The 18,310-nt window shown below is 40.3% G+C and overlaps 1 protein-coding gene across 7 annotated transcripts in view; it reads right to left on the minus strand.

Annotated features, from left to right (window-relative positions):
- LOC111223386 (protein spire homolog 1-like) overlaps nt 1-17,991 on the minus strand; it is a 29,357-nt gene extending 11,366 nt beyond the window's left edge. For all 7 annotated transcript variants that reach the window (XM_022747504.1, XM_022747505.1, XM_022747502.1 and 4 more), the window contains exons 1-4: nt 17,533-17,991; nt 13,404-13,435; nt 3,104-3,373; nt 1,021-1,146 (exon numbers count right to left, since the gene is read on the minus strand). In XM_022747504.1, the coding sequence (XP_022603225.1) occupies nt 1,021-1,146; nt 3,104-3,373; nt 13,404-13,435; nt 17,533-17,878 (774 nt within the window). In that variant the 5' untranslated portion in view covers nt 17,879-17,991. The remainder of the gene's footprint in view (nt 1-1,020; nt 1,147-3,103; nt 3,374-13,403; nt 13,436-17,532) is intronic.
- Nucleotides 17,992-18,310: the final 319 nt, after the last annotated feature.

An 18,310-nucleotide genomic window follows, 5' to 3' on the forward strand; every position in this document is an offset into this window, starting at 1 on the left:
CAGAGCCAGTTCGTAAAACTTTAAGTAAAGCTATGTTGTCTGACAAGCTGTGGAGTAATTCATGTGGTTACATCTTCTCTAAACCTCAATCAAGGCAAACAACAGCATAGTGGTATGTGTACAAGAATTTGATTTCATGTTTATTATGAATGCATGAATGAGGGATGGAAAACATTTTCCCACAAGCTCTATGATGCACTTCAGGTTGTTCATTGTTCATTTATCCAGATTGTATTTACCATTTAATTGCTAAAACAATTTGTAATGACAACATTCTTTTCTGAAAATAGGCTATATACTTAACTGTATGGGACAGTGTGTTTTTCTTCACATTAATGAATCTTTAATTTTTAATCTTAATTAAAAAATAGTGATCTCCATCAGATCTTAGTGAACAGTTGCTTAAGTACAAGCTCTGTAGGGGATCCCTCACTAATCAAACTCCATCACTTCAGTACTAATACTTCATTTACAGGAATCAGTTAGCTAGTGTACTGATGCCAGATCAAGTTTGGCTGAGTTCTCAGCTGGCCCGACGAGGAGGTCACGCACAGTCTCAGTCCTTCTGGACCATCACTGCTTTATGGGCTGTTTTGTTGCTATTGTGCCATTTCTGGGCGCCGCTCGGGTATTTTCTTTTCCCGGCAACAGCTTCTAATCTAACCAACTGAGTTCTACACAGCCAATCCACCTACTAAAGCAGAATGGTAAACACCAAGGACAAGGGAGTTCAGTACTTTCTCATACCCTTTTGTCTGTGCTGTGCCTTTAAACACACTTTGCCCTTTCACTTTCAATTTCACCTGACTTTGGGAATGTGGACGACTGACAATTATTAAAAGCGGGTGTAGAAGTTAAACATTATTTCTTAAATAAGACTCACTTCGTATGTGGTATTATCAATTGTTATGGTAAAATATTCAAGTGGGTGAGCAGATGTAATTGATTGTGTTTCTGCTTGACTGTGACCTCATCAGATTTAAAAACAACTCACAGAGGTAGGATGCTACAGTTTCTTACCTCCTTGGCGCTCTTAATCTTTTCCAGAAAGGTGCGCAGTTCCCTAGTCTCAGCATAGAGAGCGCGACATACAGCCTGGTAATGACTGGGAGCGTCTGATGGACTGGGTAGGTGGGTAGAACATAGCTGTAGAGGAGAAAAGGAAAGGAACAGGTTATATGTATGTATTTATGGGCACTTTTGCAATAAACATTAATTACCATGTTATTAGCGTGGTAACATTTGGTCATTTGTGCTCAACACAAAGTATACCTGAGGCGAAGGGGAATATCATGAATATTGTTCATAAACTAAATCATTGGTCAAATCAAAAAGTTGCTGGATGGAAAGTCTGTGGAAAATGATCACAATTGATCCTGAGAGGGGTAGGAATGTTTGCGCCAAATTTCATGACAATTCATGTAATAGGTGTTTACACATTTAACTGAAAACCAAAGAGGTCACCTCATGGTGTCACAAGAGGAAAAGTCAGGGGATCACCAAAGTCAGTAAACTTCCCCCTCTGGAGAACATAAATGTCTGTATACAATGTCATGGCAATCCATCCAGAAGTTGTTGAGATATTTCCGTCCGGTGTGATCAACATAGCTATCCTCAAAGCCATGACACAAGTGTGCTAAAAATATTGTGTGAAGCAGAACTTTCAACAGCGTGGACCTGCTTGTCCAGTAGCAGCAACATTGTCTGATAAGCATCACCCAAGCATCTAGAGCTGACCCTTATGGTATTTGACAGTGATTGTAATGATAATAAAGGGTGTCTGTCAGAGTAATGGAACAGCTGTCAAATTATCTCTAGCAACAAACACAAAGCAGGAAACCAGAAGAATGACATATTTGCATGCTGATGGGCTTGGCAAGCCACAGGAATGTCTGACTCAACAGAAAGTGTCTTCCTCGTAACTTAAGGGAAATTCACAGGTAAAATAATCCCTGAGTAAGGAGAATATTGACGTGCTAGAAATACCACTGGTTTCCACTGTTTATGCTAAAAACAATGACCTTTATCAAGCACAAAAACATATTTATTATTACAAAGTATGAAGGCAAACGTGTGGATGAACAACAGTATGTGCCAATGTCACAGTTTGCAGATGTGGTGTCAAACTGATAACTCCTTGTGTGTGAAATTTGGTGAGCAATCATCAACAACAAAATACACTGACAGAGATTGACAGCTTTGGTAAGAGCATGACAGCTCATGTAGCCACTCCTCAGTTCACTCCATTTCACTAATGCCCTGAGAAAACCTATTCAGCACATTCAACATCTAACTATTCATGTCCTATCGGGATGCTTCACTAGCCACTCCTGTCATCTTTAGTCAGCTTCACATCTCGTCAAACCCTCAACGACCCAACCTACCTCTGTCTGACATTACAGCAGAGTACAAGGAAAGAAGGAGGTTAGTCAGGAATGTGCAGTTACCTAATCTAGCCCTGTCATACTAACATGCTGCAGTTCACACTCAAGAGAATCATTGTTGGGGGAATTAGGGGCCAGGCTAGAGCCACACCGGCAGAAAACAGACCTAACATTTGTGTTCTACACCGGGTTCATTATATAGAGGGAACAGGCTGTGAAAGTTTCTAAGCCTATTCCCCAAATACCAGTGTGTTTACACAGCTATAATTACCAGTTTCATATACAGAAGCTACTTGGGGAACTTACAGCGTGACAGCCTATATCAAGGGAATTTGTTTGGAGCTAGGGTGATGATGATGTGTGGATGCAATTCTTTGTTAACAGACCAGATGTAAAAATGTCAGGAAAAGGGAGGAATATGGGCACATCCAGGCAGTTCAGTTTTTAAACACATGCAGGATATAGGAGAATCTGCACATTTAATTAGCAGAAAAACTAACTCTCATTTGCAACCAAATACAAGCACTATGTCATAGCTCACAATCAATGCAATGTGCATCAGTTTGTGTGCAAGGAATTCAGAATGCACCAGGTATATTGTACTGTACACACTTTACCTGTTTGTTTACAGCAATTTTTGCCATCTGCACTGATCACTTGGAGGTGAGCGCAGTGTATCTTTAAAAGAGCCAGCCCCTCCTGCCCCCGAAACAACCTACCGAGATGATATCCTGATAGCTGCGAATGCCACTGACTGTGCCGGTGGTGGTAGCAGAGACGAGCTCCTCTTCCGCCTCCTCTTCCTCACACTCATCCTCCTCTTCAGTGGCCTCGTAGCCCTCATCCGGACAGGGGTCACTCTCAGTTTCTTCAATGTTGGTCATCATATCGATCAGGTGCTCCAAAGGCGGGCTGAGTTCACGCTCCTCATTTTCTTTGAGGCCATAGTCCAGAGCTTTGTATATCATGACACCCAGTGAGTCAATAACCTGTGGGACACATGACACAACCTTAACTGTTATTCACCTTGACAAGTAAATACATTTGTTCAAACATGAGGATAGTAATTATTTTACTAATATACTAGTAAGTCATTTTTTCCTGTCCACTGACATTTGTTTACTTGCTGTTAAGAGTGCCAACATTATGTTCTTTCAGGCTGACAGACACTCAATTTTCTATATGTTTTCTCTGCCTTTGCTGCTCCATAATTACTGGTACACCAGCACATCCTCATTTAACACACCAAATTTCATTGCACCCCTGTCTTAGTTAGGTAAACATCTCTTATCTACAGCAAACTCAATTCACCTGAGCAGACAAGAAGACAGTTCGTGTCCTCAAACCAGATGCAAAACAAGGCCACAGTGTTCCTCCAAACAGCATGATTATTTCCATAATCTGAGGATGATTTCATTTCATCACTGCTTCCCCTTATTAATAAGTAGGGTATGACCCATCTTTTTTTTTTTGCAACTTGTTGTAACTCATCTTAATATCTCCAACTACCACTAGGCTATAACGAGACAAAGTTGTTCTTTCACTGCAGCATGTCCAGTTGGCTCTGCCACTGATGTGTCCTCTCCTGACAACTTAATCTACCCAATGCTCTCGGGTCAACAAGTGTTTAGAAGCAGGATGAGAGCAGACCTGAAACAAACTTTGGAAATCTTGTAGGATGGGGAAAACGATTTCAATCAGGGCTCAATGATGACGGAGAAAATCAGGCAATAGCATCTTTAAAATATGTTTAGAGCTGTCACTTCTTAGACAAGAAGTAAAATTATTGTCCATTGAGGCGTTTGTTGAAAATGTTTACTTCATTCCTCAGTTTTACAGTTTTTTGTGTGGTTACATTAGTCATGTAATATTCAGCACAAGTGCCTCTGTTATTTGTATTTTCCTACATACAGTACTATAGCTCCACAGGGCACACTAAGCCTACGAGAAAATATACTGCAGCTTGTATCCCTGTTGCTTTCCGCCAGTGCTGTACTGTACATTGAGCTTCATTGTTTCCTATAATATCAAACAAGAGGGTTGTGTCAGTGTACAAGTGCTGTGGCAAGAATGTTTGCACAGGATTTGCAGCAGCGTGGATATCCTTAATAGAAACTGCTGGCTGCTGTGTATTTGTTTGTGCTGCTCTGTGGTTAGCTCACTTGCAATGATGGACTAAAGTTTTTTCCAGCGTGCAGGTTCCAGTGATCTTACAGAGCACAATAGAGCATGCCTACAGAACAGTGCCACGGTTTGCAATAAACAAAGGATGTTAACTGACTGAGAATTGGCCTTATACTGCAATTAAAAATGGGCTTTATTAGTCCTGACTAACACTGACTCCAGCAAATGTTTAGTCAGCAGCAAGCAGCAAGTGCTTCTTGCTACATTATTCTATTAAATCAACTAATCAATCAGTCAAAGAAATCTTACCACAATTATTCAACTGAAAATGTCTCTGATCAATGCTGTTTTCAACCACATGTGGCATAACATGGCAACACTGCGGGGTTAAATGTAGTGACAACAAACACCTCCAGCTTTTTTATAATGGCAATGTTAAGATAATGATATAATCACCTATGAGCTACAACATGTGCCGCATTATGTGACTCATTGGACTGTATGTTCTTAAGAAAGGAATGGCGCCACATTGTTGAAAAAGGGAGGTGTCCAAAAGGAAAACAGAGTCGCTGTGGGTGAGGCTGGTGTTGATGGGCATGGCTGGTTATGCTTGCGTTTGGTGCCAGGGAACAGCACCTGGCTGTGGAGTGTGGGAGTGTAGCACACAGAGGGGAGGGGTACTGACTGAGCACATTTCGCCTCAATGACTTCAGCGACCAACGCAAAAAAATCATTACATGACTGACATGACAGAGTCGAAGCATCATCATCATGTTTGAACTAGCCCAAGTCTCAAGATGTTTGGTATGGATAGTGTGTGTCATACATTCAAGTCAAGTTCTCATGATCTAATAATAACAGCATATGAAAACCTGTTCTCAGGTTCTTGACAAACCTGGTTTCAGGTAAATAAACAAAGGATCTCAACTGACTGGGAATTGACCTTATACTCCAGCTGATGCTGACCAATTAAAAATGACTTTATTAGTCCTGACTAACAGTGACTCCAGTAAAAGTGCTTCTATGCGTGACTGCAGTATTCTTTAGAGACTCCATTAAATCCATTAAATTAAGTAATCAATCAGTCAAAGAAAAATCCTTCCACTATTATTCAACTGAAAATGTCTGATCAGTGACAACCCAATGCTGTTTTCAACTATATGTGGCATAACTTGGCAACACTGCAGGGTTCACTGTAGCAACAATGAGCCACACTTCAAAGCGTTTTTAAAATGGCTTTATTACGGTAATGAAATGATTATCTAAGATCTCCAACATGTGCTGCATAATGTGACTAATTGGACTGTATGTTCTCATAAAGAAAGGAATGGAGCCACATGGCACCTGTTTGCAGATTTGTCAATGTTTCTTTCAGATTATCCAGTGGGTTTTTAAATGGTGTATTTATCTGAAGAAGCTTTTCTCAACCCATAAAGAAATTCATCCCTTTGTTCATCTTAAAAATTCAAATTGACCAAATATGTAAATACATTGTTTTCACTAAGAAGGACGGATAATAGGCCTGTCTACTTCTTTGACTCTGTCTATAGAGAAAAGGTGAGAAGTTATTATAACAGTCATGTCTGAAACAGAGAGGATGACAGGTTTCATGTCACTGCTGTTTAATTACAAGGGCCTCTGACTTAAGGGAAATAGTGAATCTTTGTAAAAAAGGCAAAACTCAATAAACAATATTGTTTCTTTTTATTCACCATTTTTGCCTTATAAGAGGTTAATTCTTTTAAGCACTATGTTATGTCTCCCTGCCAGTTATTTCTGAATTTGTGTCACTAGAAACTGCCTGGGATTGTGGTCCTCTTATTTATGGATAAATCCCAGAACTGTCTGCTTTATTTGGCTCTTTGCCTTAAAATACCAATGCAATGAAACTAAAACTGTTATTCAGAATTTCCCAACACTAATCTGTTGATCGTATTTTTTCGGGGCAAAGATCAATTTTGTGGCGTTATACTGTTATCATTTATCAACCATCTCTGTGTGCAGCTGATAATCCAGTTCCAGGGCTAAAATGAATATCCTATTCCTTAGTGTCTCATTATGTAACCTTTTAATCCATCTGTAGGACAACATGCGCTATAATGGGCAGAGGTAGTAGGGAATGCTGGAGTGACAGACAGCACAAGGGGTCTCATTCATGGGCCATCTTGGATTTACTGTGTAGTGGAACATGTATAGTAAATTAACATCAATAATCAAGTGTGGAAAATCCTCTTCAATCCATGTCCAATTTAACCAGTTGCATTAGACTAGATTTCTAAATGAGGAACATGTGCTATCCTGGCAAGGCATTGGCAGATTTAGCCAACAGTTATTGTTTAAATCCAAATTCCCAGCCAACACAGAAATGGCTTGTAATAATTAACTGTCCAGTGACTCAACAGTAGCTAGCACAGAGAAGCTCACTGTTCAATTCATTTAATAACTCTATCTTAAGTTCCCAGGCTGGCTGACAGGCAAAATAGAGAAAGAGGAAAAATTCTGCTTGATTTTCCAATTACACATCACAATCTCATATGAAGACTTGTGACTCAGAGGAATGAGGCAAGGATAGCAAAGCAGAGGAGGAGCATGACGGAGAAAGGAAGGGAAACAAGTATGCGGATAAACAGTTGGGAAAGACAGGCAGAAAACCCACTGCTGGGTTTCAGGCACATGTTTCCTAGTGAACCACTAATTGAAACCAGACCCCACCCAGGATAGGTGGGAGCTCGCCACAGTGGATGAAACACACATATGCTCCCATCAATGAGGTCTCAGTCAACCACGGGTAACACATGAAATCGCCTACATTTCCAAATGCTTATTAGGGAATGTAGCAGGATGAGTCATCTGGGTGTCAAAGAAAGAAAACAATATCAGTGAGGATATATTCAGCTACGATCCTGAGACAGGCTTGAATACACCAAGTTCAGAAACAGTGTGTGAATTCTACAAACATCCTCATAACTGTGGATCTTTAAATCCATTCAGAAAATACTCTAGCCTCCTTCAGAAGCAACTTTTCTCACGCTCAACTAACAAATAAGAGATACTGAGCTTGACATTTCTAATCGGGGGTAAGAGATGCGATTTTCCCAACAATGACTTTTTTTATACTAGAGACTCTCCGTTTCTCATGAAGACCAGAGTCAGAGGCAGCATCTTGAGAATCAATGATGAATACGAAGACGATCTTTCACTCATGAATAACCTTTGTCTCCTGAGGTAAGGGATGTGGTCATGTCAAATCATGAACATCATAGCCACAGCTAATTTCCCCATATGCCTAACTAGTACAAAAAAGCTACTAAGTTATGTAGTAGTAAGACTTCAATTGATGGATAAAACTCATACAAATGAATATGGAAAGAAAATCCTGAAGTGCACTTTTTCCCCCAAACATGACCTTCTTAGAGCCTTAAAATTATAAATAGAATTAAGAGTAATGTAATGTTTTTCCCCAATTTAACCAGCTAAAATGGGTCAAGCTGTACACTTAAATACTGGCCTTTTGATGACCAAACAAAATAACAGGGGATATATAATTAAGGACATCTGTTTGGTCTCCTCCCGGGCCAAAAATCTCACAGACGCAAGCAAGCGAGTTTGATCACTCATGAGTGAGGCTACAACTCATGTGGCTCTAGACCTTAAGATTGTGTGCTACTGTCTGGAGGAGTTTTACTGTCTGTGCTGCTTTCTTGGCCAGAACCTCCTTGGAAAAGTGATTTTTTTTTCCCCCCCTCAATGTGGCTCCCTCTGGTTAGATCAAGTTAAATAAATCAAGTGCAGTACATGTTTCAGTTTTAACTATCACAATTTTCCCCTCACAGAGCCTCTTATAAAAAACAAATATGTGGCAAACTGCAAGTACAATAAAACACAGGAGTAGGCTGAAAAACAGATACATATTCTCAGTTGTATACGCGAACTAGTCAAATGGAACAAGAGGAGTACCCATGATGGGAGAAGAACCAATGAGTCAACCAGTACGCAGATGTGATAAGAATGAGTTGTTTGTGTTAAAGAGCACCATTACCCACATTACACAAACACATGAGAAAGGAAAAAAAAAAAAATCAGGCTTATGTACTGTGGGGTCCTGTAACTACATTAGTTTATACAGAAATATAAAACTACTCCTAATTTTCCACTTTTCAATGCCATCATTTTACTGTCCATTCATATCAATTGTCAAGCTGCAAACTATTGCAACTGGCCTGACCTCACTTTTGGGTCGGCGTTAACACGATCACACTCTTGCTTTTGCAATTGTAGCCCAAGGCATCACTGTGGCTATCTGAGTTCAAAAAGCAGTCAGATTAGCAGCCTTCAGCATTTGGTGCAGTAGTAGAGCAAATCCATCACAGCACAGACAGTTACATAACCAGAGCTAAATCTAGAGGTCTTTCACTGCAGGAGCGGATGCTCCGTCTCCTCCCGTCTGCAGCATCACTATCGTTGTTCATAGTGAGACAGAACATGATGCTTCTCTTTCACATCTTTTCATGGTCAAAATCTCTTCATGCTCTTTTGTGGTAAAAAATGTTGAGTTTGCATTCAAGTCAATGGAAGTCAACTGGAAAATGCTGAGGACAGGGAAAATCTCCCACTGCATCATCAAATAGCCACCGCTGAAATTACATGTAATCATTCTTAGCCATCCGTGTGAGGTAAGCATAAAAGCTGAGGGATGCAGGTAAGACTGAGAAAATTCAAAACTCACAAACAAGCTGCCTCACAAACACTGACAACACGTGATACTGTGAAGCATCAGTTTTTCAGAGTTAAATAGTCCTAGCAACACATGGTGCACTTGTTGTATGTGCCAGAAACATCCTCCCCAAATGACAAACCCACAGAATCTAGTTTATTTCATGACAGCCATTATTCATCAGCTGCAAAACAACCGAGCTCCTCCTAATGAGTTTGACCTAAAATGCTGTCCGAATCCCCGGACCACACAACTGAACACCACACAAATCTGACAGGCAGCTTTTATGACGGAGGAGAAAAATCTGGCTCTTTCACACAATCCAATTTGTCTTTTTCCAAAAAACCACAGAGGACTTTCAAGCAGCTGCTGCAAAACATCTGTGGTAAAAGATCTGATAACTTAATGAACTTGGCAGACTAACAAGGAAACTTGATATATCTGTCAGGCCTGAAAAGAAAAGAAAAGGAAAAAAACAAGGAATAGATTTCCTCTGTTCTGGATATAAATAGAATACCCTGGGTCAAATAGTTCAGACTGCTCAATAAATTGCATTCCCCTGGCTTTTTGCTTACTGTGGATATCCCTATATAGGCAGAAATATAACCTTGTTGACTGTAATATAAGCTGCATGGGTGCTTTTAAGCTAAGCTGTCAATTTCACAAAGATCAATTGGCTGATTAGGATAACAGCACGATGTAACATAATGAGTTCACTGGTACATGTCAGGCATACAGAGATCAAACTGGGTGCCACTCATTCACTGCAGGGAACTCTACAAACAAGCATGCAAATAACTGACCCAAAATAAATTTCTGACTAAAATCTACATCAAAATTCTCGCTCTTCCTCCTCTTAAAATGTGCTCTCTGACATCAGAGGCGAGCCAGTCTTGGTAGAGACAGAGCTCATAGCCTCCAGCGACTGTTGTAAGAGGGGGACATGCACACACACACACACACACACACACACACACACACACACTGAACACAGAAGCCTCACATGCAGACACATGCAGCCCCTGTTCAACCAGCTGCAGCGTGGAAGCCACTACTGTACACTGTTGACACACGAAGACATGCATAACACCACTCAGTCTGAGCCAAATATCCAAATATATGTATCCCAAGTTGAAAAGATTTGAATTTTACTTTAAAACAAGAAAGAGCAGGTCTGTGAGTGAGCAACATTTCAAACTTAGAGGACGTAATGGCGCCATATTATTTGAAGTAAGAAAAAAAAAACTTGCAGACTATTTGCATTAACTACCACTTAATGACCGACTCCCTGTAAACTTAAACTCTTAGGATCCATTTCAAAATCCAAAGCTTTACCTCGTGTATTGTGCTGGCAAACAAATTTTCTTTGCCCAAAATTGAGCTAAAAGGGCGTGCGCAGATCTGGCAAACTGTAGAAGCTGTAATAGGATACTACAACTAATCTCACCTTAATCTACAAACTGGGTTAAGCTTGTCCTATAGGTAGCAACATAAGGTGTGTGTCTCACATAAAGTAAATTATTTTCCTGTAAGACATACACACTACTAACCACAAACATGACAGGACAGCACCACGAGAGAGAAAAGCTACCACGTGACAAAATTTAATGTAAGAAATAAATCAGTATCTTGTTTGATTCTCGTAATGATTACTCGAACACAGGTTCTTTGGTGTAAGCGAGGGAAAGTGGGTCAGCGCTACTCGAGCCAGTGATTAGCTCCAAAACACTCAAGTGTGTAGAAGTAGTGGTATGAGAGTGGTTAGCTGGCTGACTCACTTACACAGGGTACTGAGACATAACAAACACTTAAGACCAAAACATGACGGACGATGGCCAAAATGTGACCAAGTAAAGCATTTCTTTGAATTATCATTTCAAAGGGCAATACTGTGTCTCTGAGTGTGACTGAGTGTATTAAATCAATTTACACAAATGATCTGAATGGAATTAGGTCACGGAAAAGTGCCAGGTCAAATTTACAGTTCTAGTTCATGTTAATAGCTTCTAAGGACACAAAATTACATCAAGCACACACACAAAAAAGAATTTTGCAAAAACAAGTCCACAGCCACCTTAGTCACCCTGTAAGGCTGTAGCGAAATGCTAATTTTAGTATGCTAACATGCGCATCACGACAACCCTAGCATGCCTATGTTTAGCATGTTAACTTGAGGTGCAGTGATTAGTCGATTGCTAGAAAATGAATTGGCTATCATTTTGATCATCGAATAAATGTTTATATCCAACATTCAACATGTACATGACAGTAAAATAACAAAGCAAGACATTTAGAGAAGTTTCATTGGGCTTTTAGAAATTGTAGGAGCCATATTTCACTATTTTTTGACATTTTATGGACATAATCGATCAATTGAGAAAACAATAGACAGATTAGTTGATAATGAACATAATCGTTGGTTGAAACAATAACGTTAGCATTGCTAATATTTGCAATTAGCACTAAGCACAGAGGTATAGCTGAGACTGTGTTTTTTTTATTTGGACATAAATGAGTATTTAAAATTTTGGACCTGATTGTGTTAGTAGATGAAAAGACCTACAACAATTCCCCCTAAGGCAGACCTGAATGTCTCTACCAAATTGTTGTCAAGATATTTTACTAAAATCCAAAATTGGTGGCACTAGAGGAAATTATTTGTTTTTATTTATTTGTTGGAATATTTCAGTCTGGACTGAAGCAGTGGACCAACCAACCAACACGGAGACAGATATCGCCAACCACAATGCCATTGTTTTTTTTTGTTTGTTTGTTTTTTTAGCATGCATGGCTAAAAAGTGATTATGAAAAAAAAGCCATTGGCCCTGACAGACACTTCACACAGGTCAGAGGCGATTTTATCTGTGCTCAAGCTACATGTCAATCAAAAATAGCTTTTTAAAAACAAGGTGCGTCCTCAAGGTTTAGCCACCTGGTCGATTCTGTACGACTGACACATAGATCCCCTCAAATAACAATTGTGCAAGATGTTATTACCAAGAGACCGACAGAGGCAAACACCCACTGTCTATAGCAATCCAGCATCAACTACAGTAGCAAAAATACTGTAAGAAAAAGAAGAGGGTGGTGGGGAAAGGTTAATGTATGAGGAGAGAAAAACACCCATGCTTAGCATTTTCACTCTTCAGCCATGAAATCACCTCTGTTCTGACTGTCAGCTGAGGCAGAGGAATTCTTTCCAAATAAACCATGCAAAAAGACACTCATACTGTGCATGCCTGTGATCACATGAGCTACAAGACAAACATGAAAGACGATCTGACTGCTCAGAGTTGTTCGAGGACCCTGTAGGATTAGTCTGTGTATACATCTTTGAGAGAGAGACTTCTCCTCCTAACATTATACAGTGTAACTTGCTTGGCCAAACAGACACTGGCCTCTTCACATGGTTTTGGTGCTGGTGTTTTAGTGTATAATAATAAAAAAAAAAAGAAGTAATGCATTCATGAACAAGAACAGAAGAAGGACAAAGATGTGTTCTTCTGTATTAGAGTGCAAGACACAGACAATAACTGCACAACAAAGTAGAGAGTGCCATTTTTATAGAGCTCACTCCCACTCACTCATGCGTAGTCCATCACAGGTCAGCGCTCAATCTTTGGGAAAAATACTTGAAAGGATGCCGTGCATGTTTTTATATTTGAATGGGCAAAATTATTTTTCATGGATAAAACTTTCTGTGCAGGTGCAGGAATCTGCGTTTATGTTTATGAAAGTTTATTTTGTACGTGCATATCATATATATATATATATATGAGCAGTCACATAACTATATTTTTACTGTGCTGATGTGGCAGACTGAACAGATTTCTATCAGTTGCTTAAAAGAAAATAGGCTCTACTGCCACTTTTCACAAGCTTTGATAAACAGCTAATGTTTAAATGTCATCTTGCACTGGCTTGAAGCAGAGGGAATGTTTTGCTCACTAATAGCATCAATGGTGGGCAAGCTGTGAAAACTGATTCTGAGGTAGTTTTTCCTTGTGTCAACATGATAAGTGATCTAAATAATGCAGATGTGGAGTGAAAAAAAAATCTGATAGCTGAATTAACTAAACTTTCAAGTGAAAAACAGCATATTCTATCTTGATTATAACAAAACTGATGAACTGTGGTTAAAATAAAACCTGGAGTGCTGGAGACTGTGATGTGAAACTCACCGCTGATGATGTTGGAGCTGATTGGTATTTATCTGTAATGACAGAGCAGAAAGGAAAGTAGTTAGTTACACCCATTAAGTGAGAACGATAATTACTAATACAAGTAATTATTTGTAACAGTCAATCAACATGGCAATCACACCCTCTGAATTCTTTATGTGCATGTACTGTACAGTTATGCAAGACATCTTCAAGTGAATAGACAGAGAAAAAAAAAAAAAAACACATATCACCCAGTGTTACAGAGCATAAAATATTAAACCTCATGTTAGGAGTGAGAATGGAGACTAAATGTAGCCAGACAGGAGGAGTAGATGAAAAGCCAGACTACTTGTCTACAGCACAACAGATGACTATAAAACTAGTGAGTGAATAAATGATTGTGTTTTCTCTGCAGTCACTGCACACTGCCTGAGGCAAATTGAGGTGTCAAAACCTGCCACAGGGGGCTGCTTGTGGTAACATGACTGTTCATGCATGCGGGGGGAGAAGGACATCTAACCATTGCTCACCATCCATTACCATGGCAGGCTCTGTCGAAATGGAAAGTCAAAATAAAGAAAACAATACCTCAACCTTGACTGTGACCTTTCCAAAAATCACTGCGTCTGAGATTGAATGGGGTGCATAAGACTTTTTGGTACACTACAAACCTGTTCTTAAAAATACAGAGGATTATAAAAACCTAGACGGATGGGAAAACAATACTTTCTCTTTCCCTTACAGGACAAGAGATATAACAAATCAGCAACGTTTGACAATCTTATCTTTTAGTCAGAGTGGTGTTCTGACACACCTGTCACATAAGTAAAAAAAAAAAGTACACAGAAGTACTCTCTTCCCCACACTGACCAATTTAATATTACACTTGACCTACTGGTTTTATTTGAACAACTGACGAGTCATCACAAGCAATCAGTGCTTTGAACAAAAGACAACTGCAGGTAAGAGCAACGTCAAGGGTTAAAGTACAAATAGAGCGATAGATGTGCAGACCTTTACACCAGTCCAGAGTTTAAGATGAGGTCATCCAAAATAAATGAGACACTTTGGTCTGAATGCTAATAGCAGTGCCATTTCAGTTTAAATTCCATAAGTGGAGGTAGCGATTGAGTAATTTCCAATTACACGAAAATAGTCACTCATATTTTTTATGCAGAGCTTAAAGACATGTTGGTGGAAAATACTCGTTTCATAGTGTAGCTCTATTCCGTTCAGGTCACTATAAATTACAGCCAACAGACCAGGAGGAAAAAAATAAACATCCATGCACCAACGCTCATCTGGGAAACACTAGGTCCTCTGTTTGTCCCAGCAAAGGAGAGGTGGCTTGGCCAGAGCTCTTGTCTCTCCTAGGACAAGTAAATCACAGAGAGCATATTTGGAGCAGCGGGCAGTGTCACCCGGACTATGCTATTCAAAGAAAAATCAATGTCTGTGCTGCTAAAAAGGTTTCACAGAGAATGGGATACAGATGGGTAGATTGTTATTTATTTTACCAGATAAAATGGCAAAAGTTTGATCTTTTAACCAATCACTGGCCTCCAATCTAATAAACAAATATAGACGCAGATGCGCCATTCTTACTCAAACCCATTCAATGAGATAATTAACCACATTAACTGTATGAATATCATTCCAGTTAAAATACTGCATGCACCAAATCAACAAAAAGGGAAAAAAACTCTGTACTGTAGGTGTGAATCATTGAAAGTCTTGGGGTAAACAACTTTCATCTTGATGCAGCATTCAGGCTTGGCCCTGCTTTCGGCAACGTGGAGTAGGAGTGAATATATTCATCACCATGCTCCGTGTGAATTGATGGGACTGCAGCAGGGGCGGTGTATATCTTGCATCAATTGAGTCTAAAATAAGACTTGATTTGGACTCCATCCTGCTTATTAGTCAGATTGTGTTTGCAATGCAACACAAAAATAAACACTTCCTTGTTTGCTGAGATGGCTTGATAGCTGACCACAGCAGCAGTGTATGGCTCTAGACAACATCTTTACACAGGGTGATATCGGCTGCAGAGCTCAGTGTTGGTGGTTGGTGGTCTGGGTGCTGGCCAAATCATGCCACCTTGTCACTGACTCATGTGCAGGCCATACGTACGTTGCATAAGCATTGATTTTCTGCAGGAGTAGTAACCTCTTAAACTAGCCGCTGAGCTACTGGAGGCTTAATAAGTCTCACATCTCTCTCATCGCCAGGCCTAATAAGAATCAGGACAGTGCCAAGCTGTCCCAAAATACCCAGCAACTAGCCAGAGGAGCAGCAAAGGACTCTCCTCATAATCTCCAAACTCATCTGCAGTCAGATTTCTAAAGCCTTTGCATCTAATCATCACGTTTGTTCTATTTTTGACTATGCCAAGACACTCAGCAGCACTGACTGAATCTGTTTATACTGGAAGTGTAATTTCCACACAACAAACATTACTGGTGGTTGGTTTAGTACGCTGAGATGAAGAGGAGCTGGACTGAGGGGTCAGCTAAAGACAGAAATGGTGGTTGTGGTGGTGGTGGGGGTGGGGTGGGGGTAAACAGGGGAGGGGAAAATAAGAAGAAAGGTGGTTAATAGGTTCCCAGGAGAGAGAGAACATAACCTCAGTGCCTGAGGCTCTGCTGACATCCACACCTCCTCCTCCCAAACCCAAAATCCCACATATTAATGAAGTCCAGTTAAAAGGGTACAATGCTTTGAAACATTGTGTACATCTCTCTACACACCCAGAGGCTCCTTTGAATAGAGAATGTGTTTTTAAAAATACATTACAGGACACAGATCCCTGTTGGTTTGGAAATCGGGGATTATTTTTACTCCAGATTTACCATTTGGTCTGCAATAATATAAATATTTCAGCTTGCATCCCAGGTGTAAATCTATGCCTGACAACATTAAATGACAGCAGATCCCAGTCGAAAGGCCTGAAATTGCGTAATATTTTCATTAACTGCTTTACTATTCCTGTTGTCAAGTAAATTAGTGCTGCAACTGATGATTATTTTCATTCAAGATTGATCACTTTGAAATGTCAGTAAATGGCAGAAAACCTATGGTGACATCTTCATATTGCTTCCTTTGTTCAACCAACAGTGCAAAACCCAAAAAGGTATTTAACTTACTGTCATAGACAACTACAAAAACAAGCAAATACTCACAATTGTGAGAGTAGAACCAGTGGAATTTTTGCTTGAAAAGTAATTTAAATGGTTATCAAAAGTGCTTCTTAGTAATTTCCTGTAATCTGACTGATCAATTAATCTATTAATCATTTCAGCTCTGAGATATACTGTACAGTTGAGGTGGAACACTAACCTGAAACAAACCGGACCTTCAGGACCAGCACTGATGACATGCACTTTATGCAGCCTATGTGCATTGCTAACTGTGATCTCTATACATTCATCAAGCTATATTGAAATACGTTTTCCTTGTGTTTGACACCAGGCAGCCCACACCAAACACTGGCTCTGAACTACTAGACCCCCCCCCATTAATCTGTGCTCTTATCTAAATGTCACAACACAAATAATGGGGCTGTTAGCAGCAATATGAGTCATCTGTATTTGGCCTTAATTCTGCCTATATAGCTTTGCTCTGGATTGCTCCCAAGGTGCTCTGCAGTTTGAATCCATCACATGGTTCATTGTTTACTGAAGCTAACTGACCGCTGCAGGAGCATTATTTTAAACACAAACCCAAAGCAGCCATTCTGAACAAGCCCTGTTATCACCCCCGTTTGAATGAAGCAATATTATTAGCCATGTTTACAATGTAAATACCAGATTTTGTTGTGATAGCAAACCATGGTCGGTTATAATTGATGATACAGTTTTCTTGCTCTTTATGATTCCCAGAAGCTATGTGGTGATCAATGATGTATTAATAACAACCGCATCGGGCGTCTGTAAACAAATTCACCACATGGCTGGAAGCAGACAGCCACAACAATATGGCCTCTTTGTAGGGATGCTCCGTTCGCTTGGCCTGTGAGTGATGCGAAGGAAAAATGCTTCATTGTTGGCAGCCTGTTGAGGTAACAGCCGTTTCGCTGCGCAGTTACTCAAAGCAGACACACGTTTGAGAAAAATCCCCGACACCTGGCTGGGCTCGGTTCGTTTACCTGTGCCGTCTTCAAAGTGCAGTTTGACAGTCCCGTCTCTCCCGATTTTCACATCCCCGGGTCCCTCAATCCTCCTCGGATAGTCGGCAGCAGAAGCACCGGCAGACTTGGAGCCTTTCCTCCGATGTCTCTGTGCTAAAGTCCGACAACACTGATAGCACACTGCCCATGCCTGCTCCTCGTTTATCGGCTGGCTGTAAAGAGTCAAGATTTCTTCCAAGGAGACCTCCTCGGCTCCGTCGCCGCAGTCCATGTTCACATCCCCGGTGTTCAAGTCGGCGGCGAAATCCCGGAGAATGGTCGGCGAAGTCAGCATCCCGTCGTCAGTCCCCGGTCGCTTGGCCATCCTCACATCATTTTAACCACATTACTGGAAAGAAAAAAATGAAAGAAAACTGTCTAGTAATGTTTTAGAATCGCACAGCTACGTAAAGTCAGACGTTGACCGTTCTCTCAGCTGTTATCTGTCCGGTGTGAACGAAAAGCACCAACGGTTCAGAGTGACAGACAGACGGTTGAGAGAGTTTCCGCGTGGTCTCGGTGCCCGCCGGTTAGCCTGCGTCGTAATCAGTTTCAACAGGAAGAGGAAATTGTCATTAAAGAGCTTCCGCCATCAGGTGTGTGGTTTTAAGTCATATAAGGTCCATAAAAAATTCTAGAGTTTTTCAAAATACTCGAGAGAACCTGACAAGATGGCGGACGTTTTCTTTGTTATTGTTTGTTTTGTTTTTTGAAAACTTAAAAACATTTGCAAAAATTATCGAAATTAGTTGCTGAC

This window comes from Seriola dumerili, unplaced genomic scaffold (assembly GCF_002260705.1).
Source record: "Seriola dumerili isolate Sdu_G_001 unplaced genomic scaffold, Sdu_1.0 BDQW01000110.1, whole genome shotgun sequence".
Taxonomy (NCBI): domain Eukaryota; kingdom Metazoa; phylum Chordata; class Actinopteri; order Carangiformes; family Carangidae; genus Seriola; species Seriola dumerili.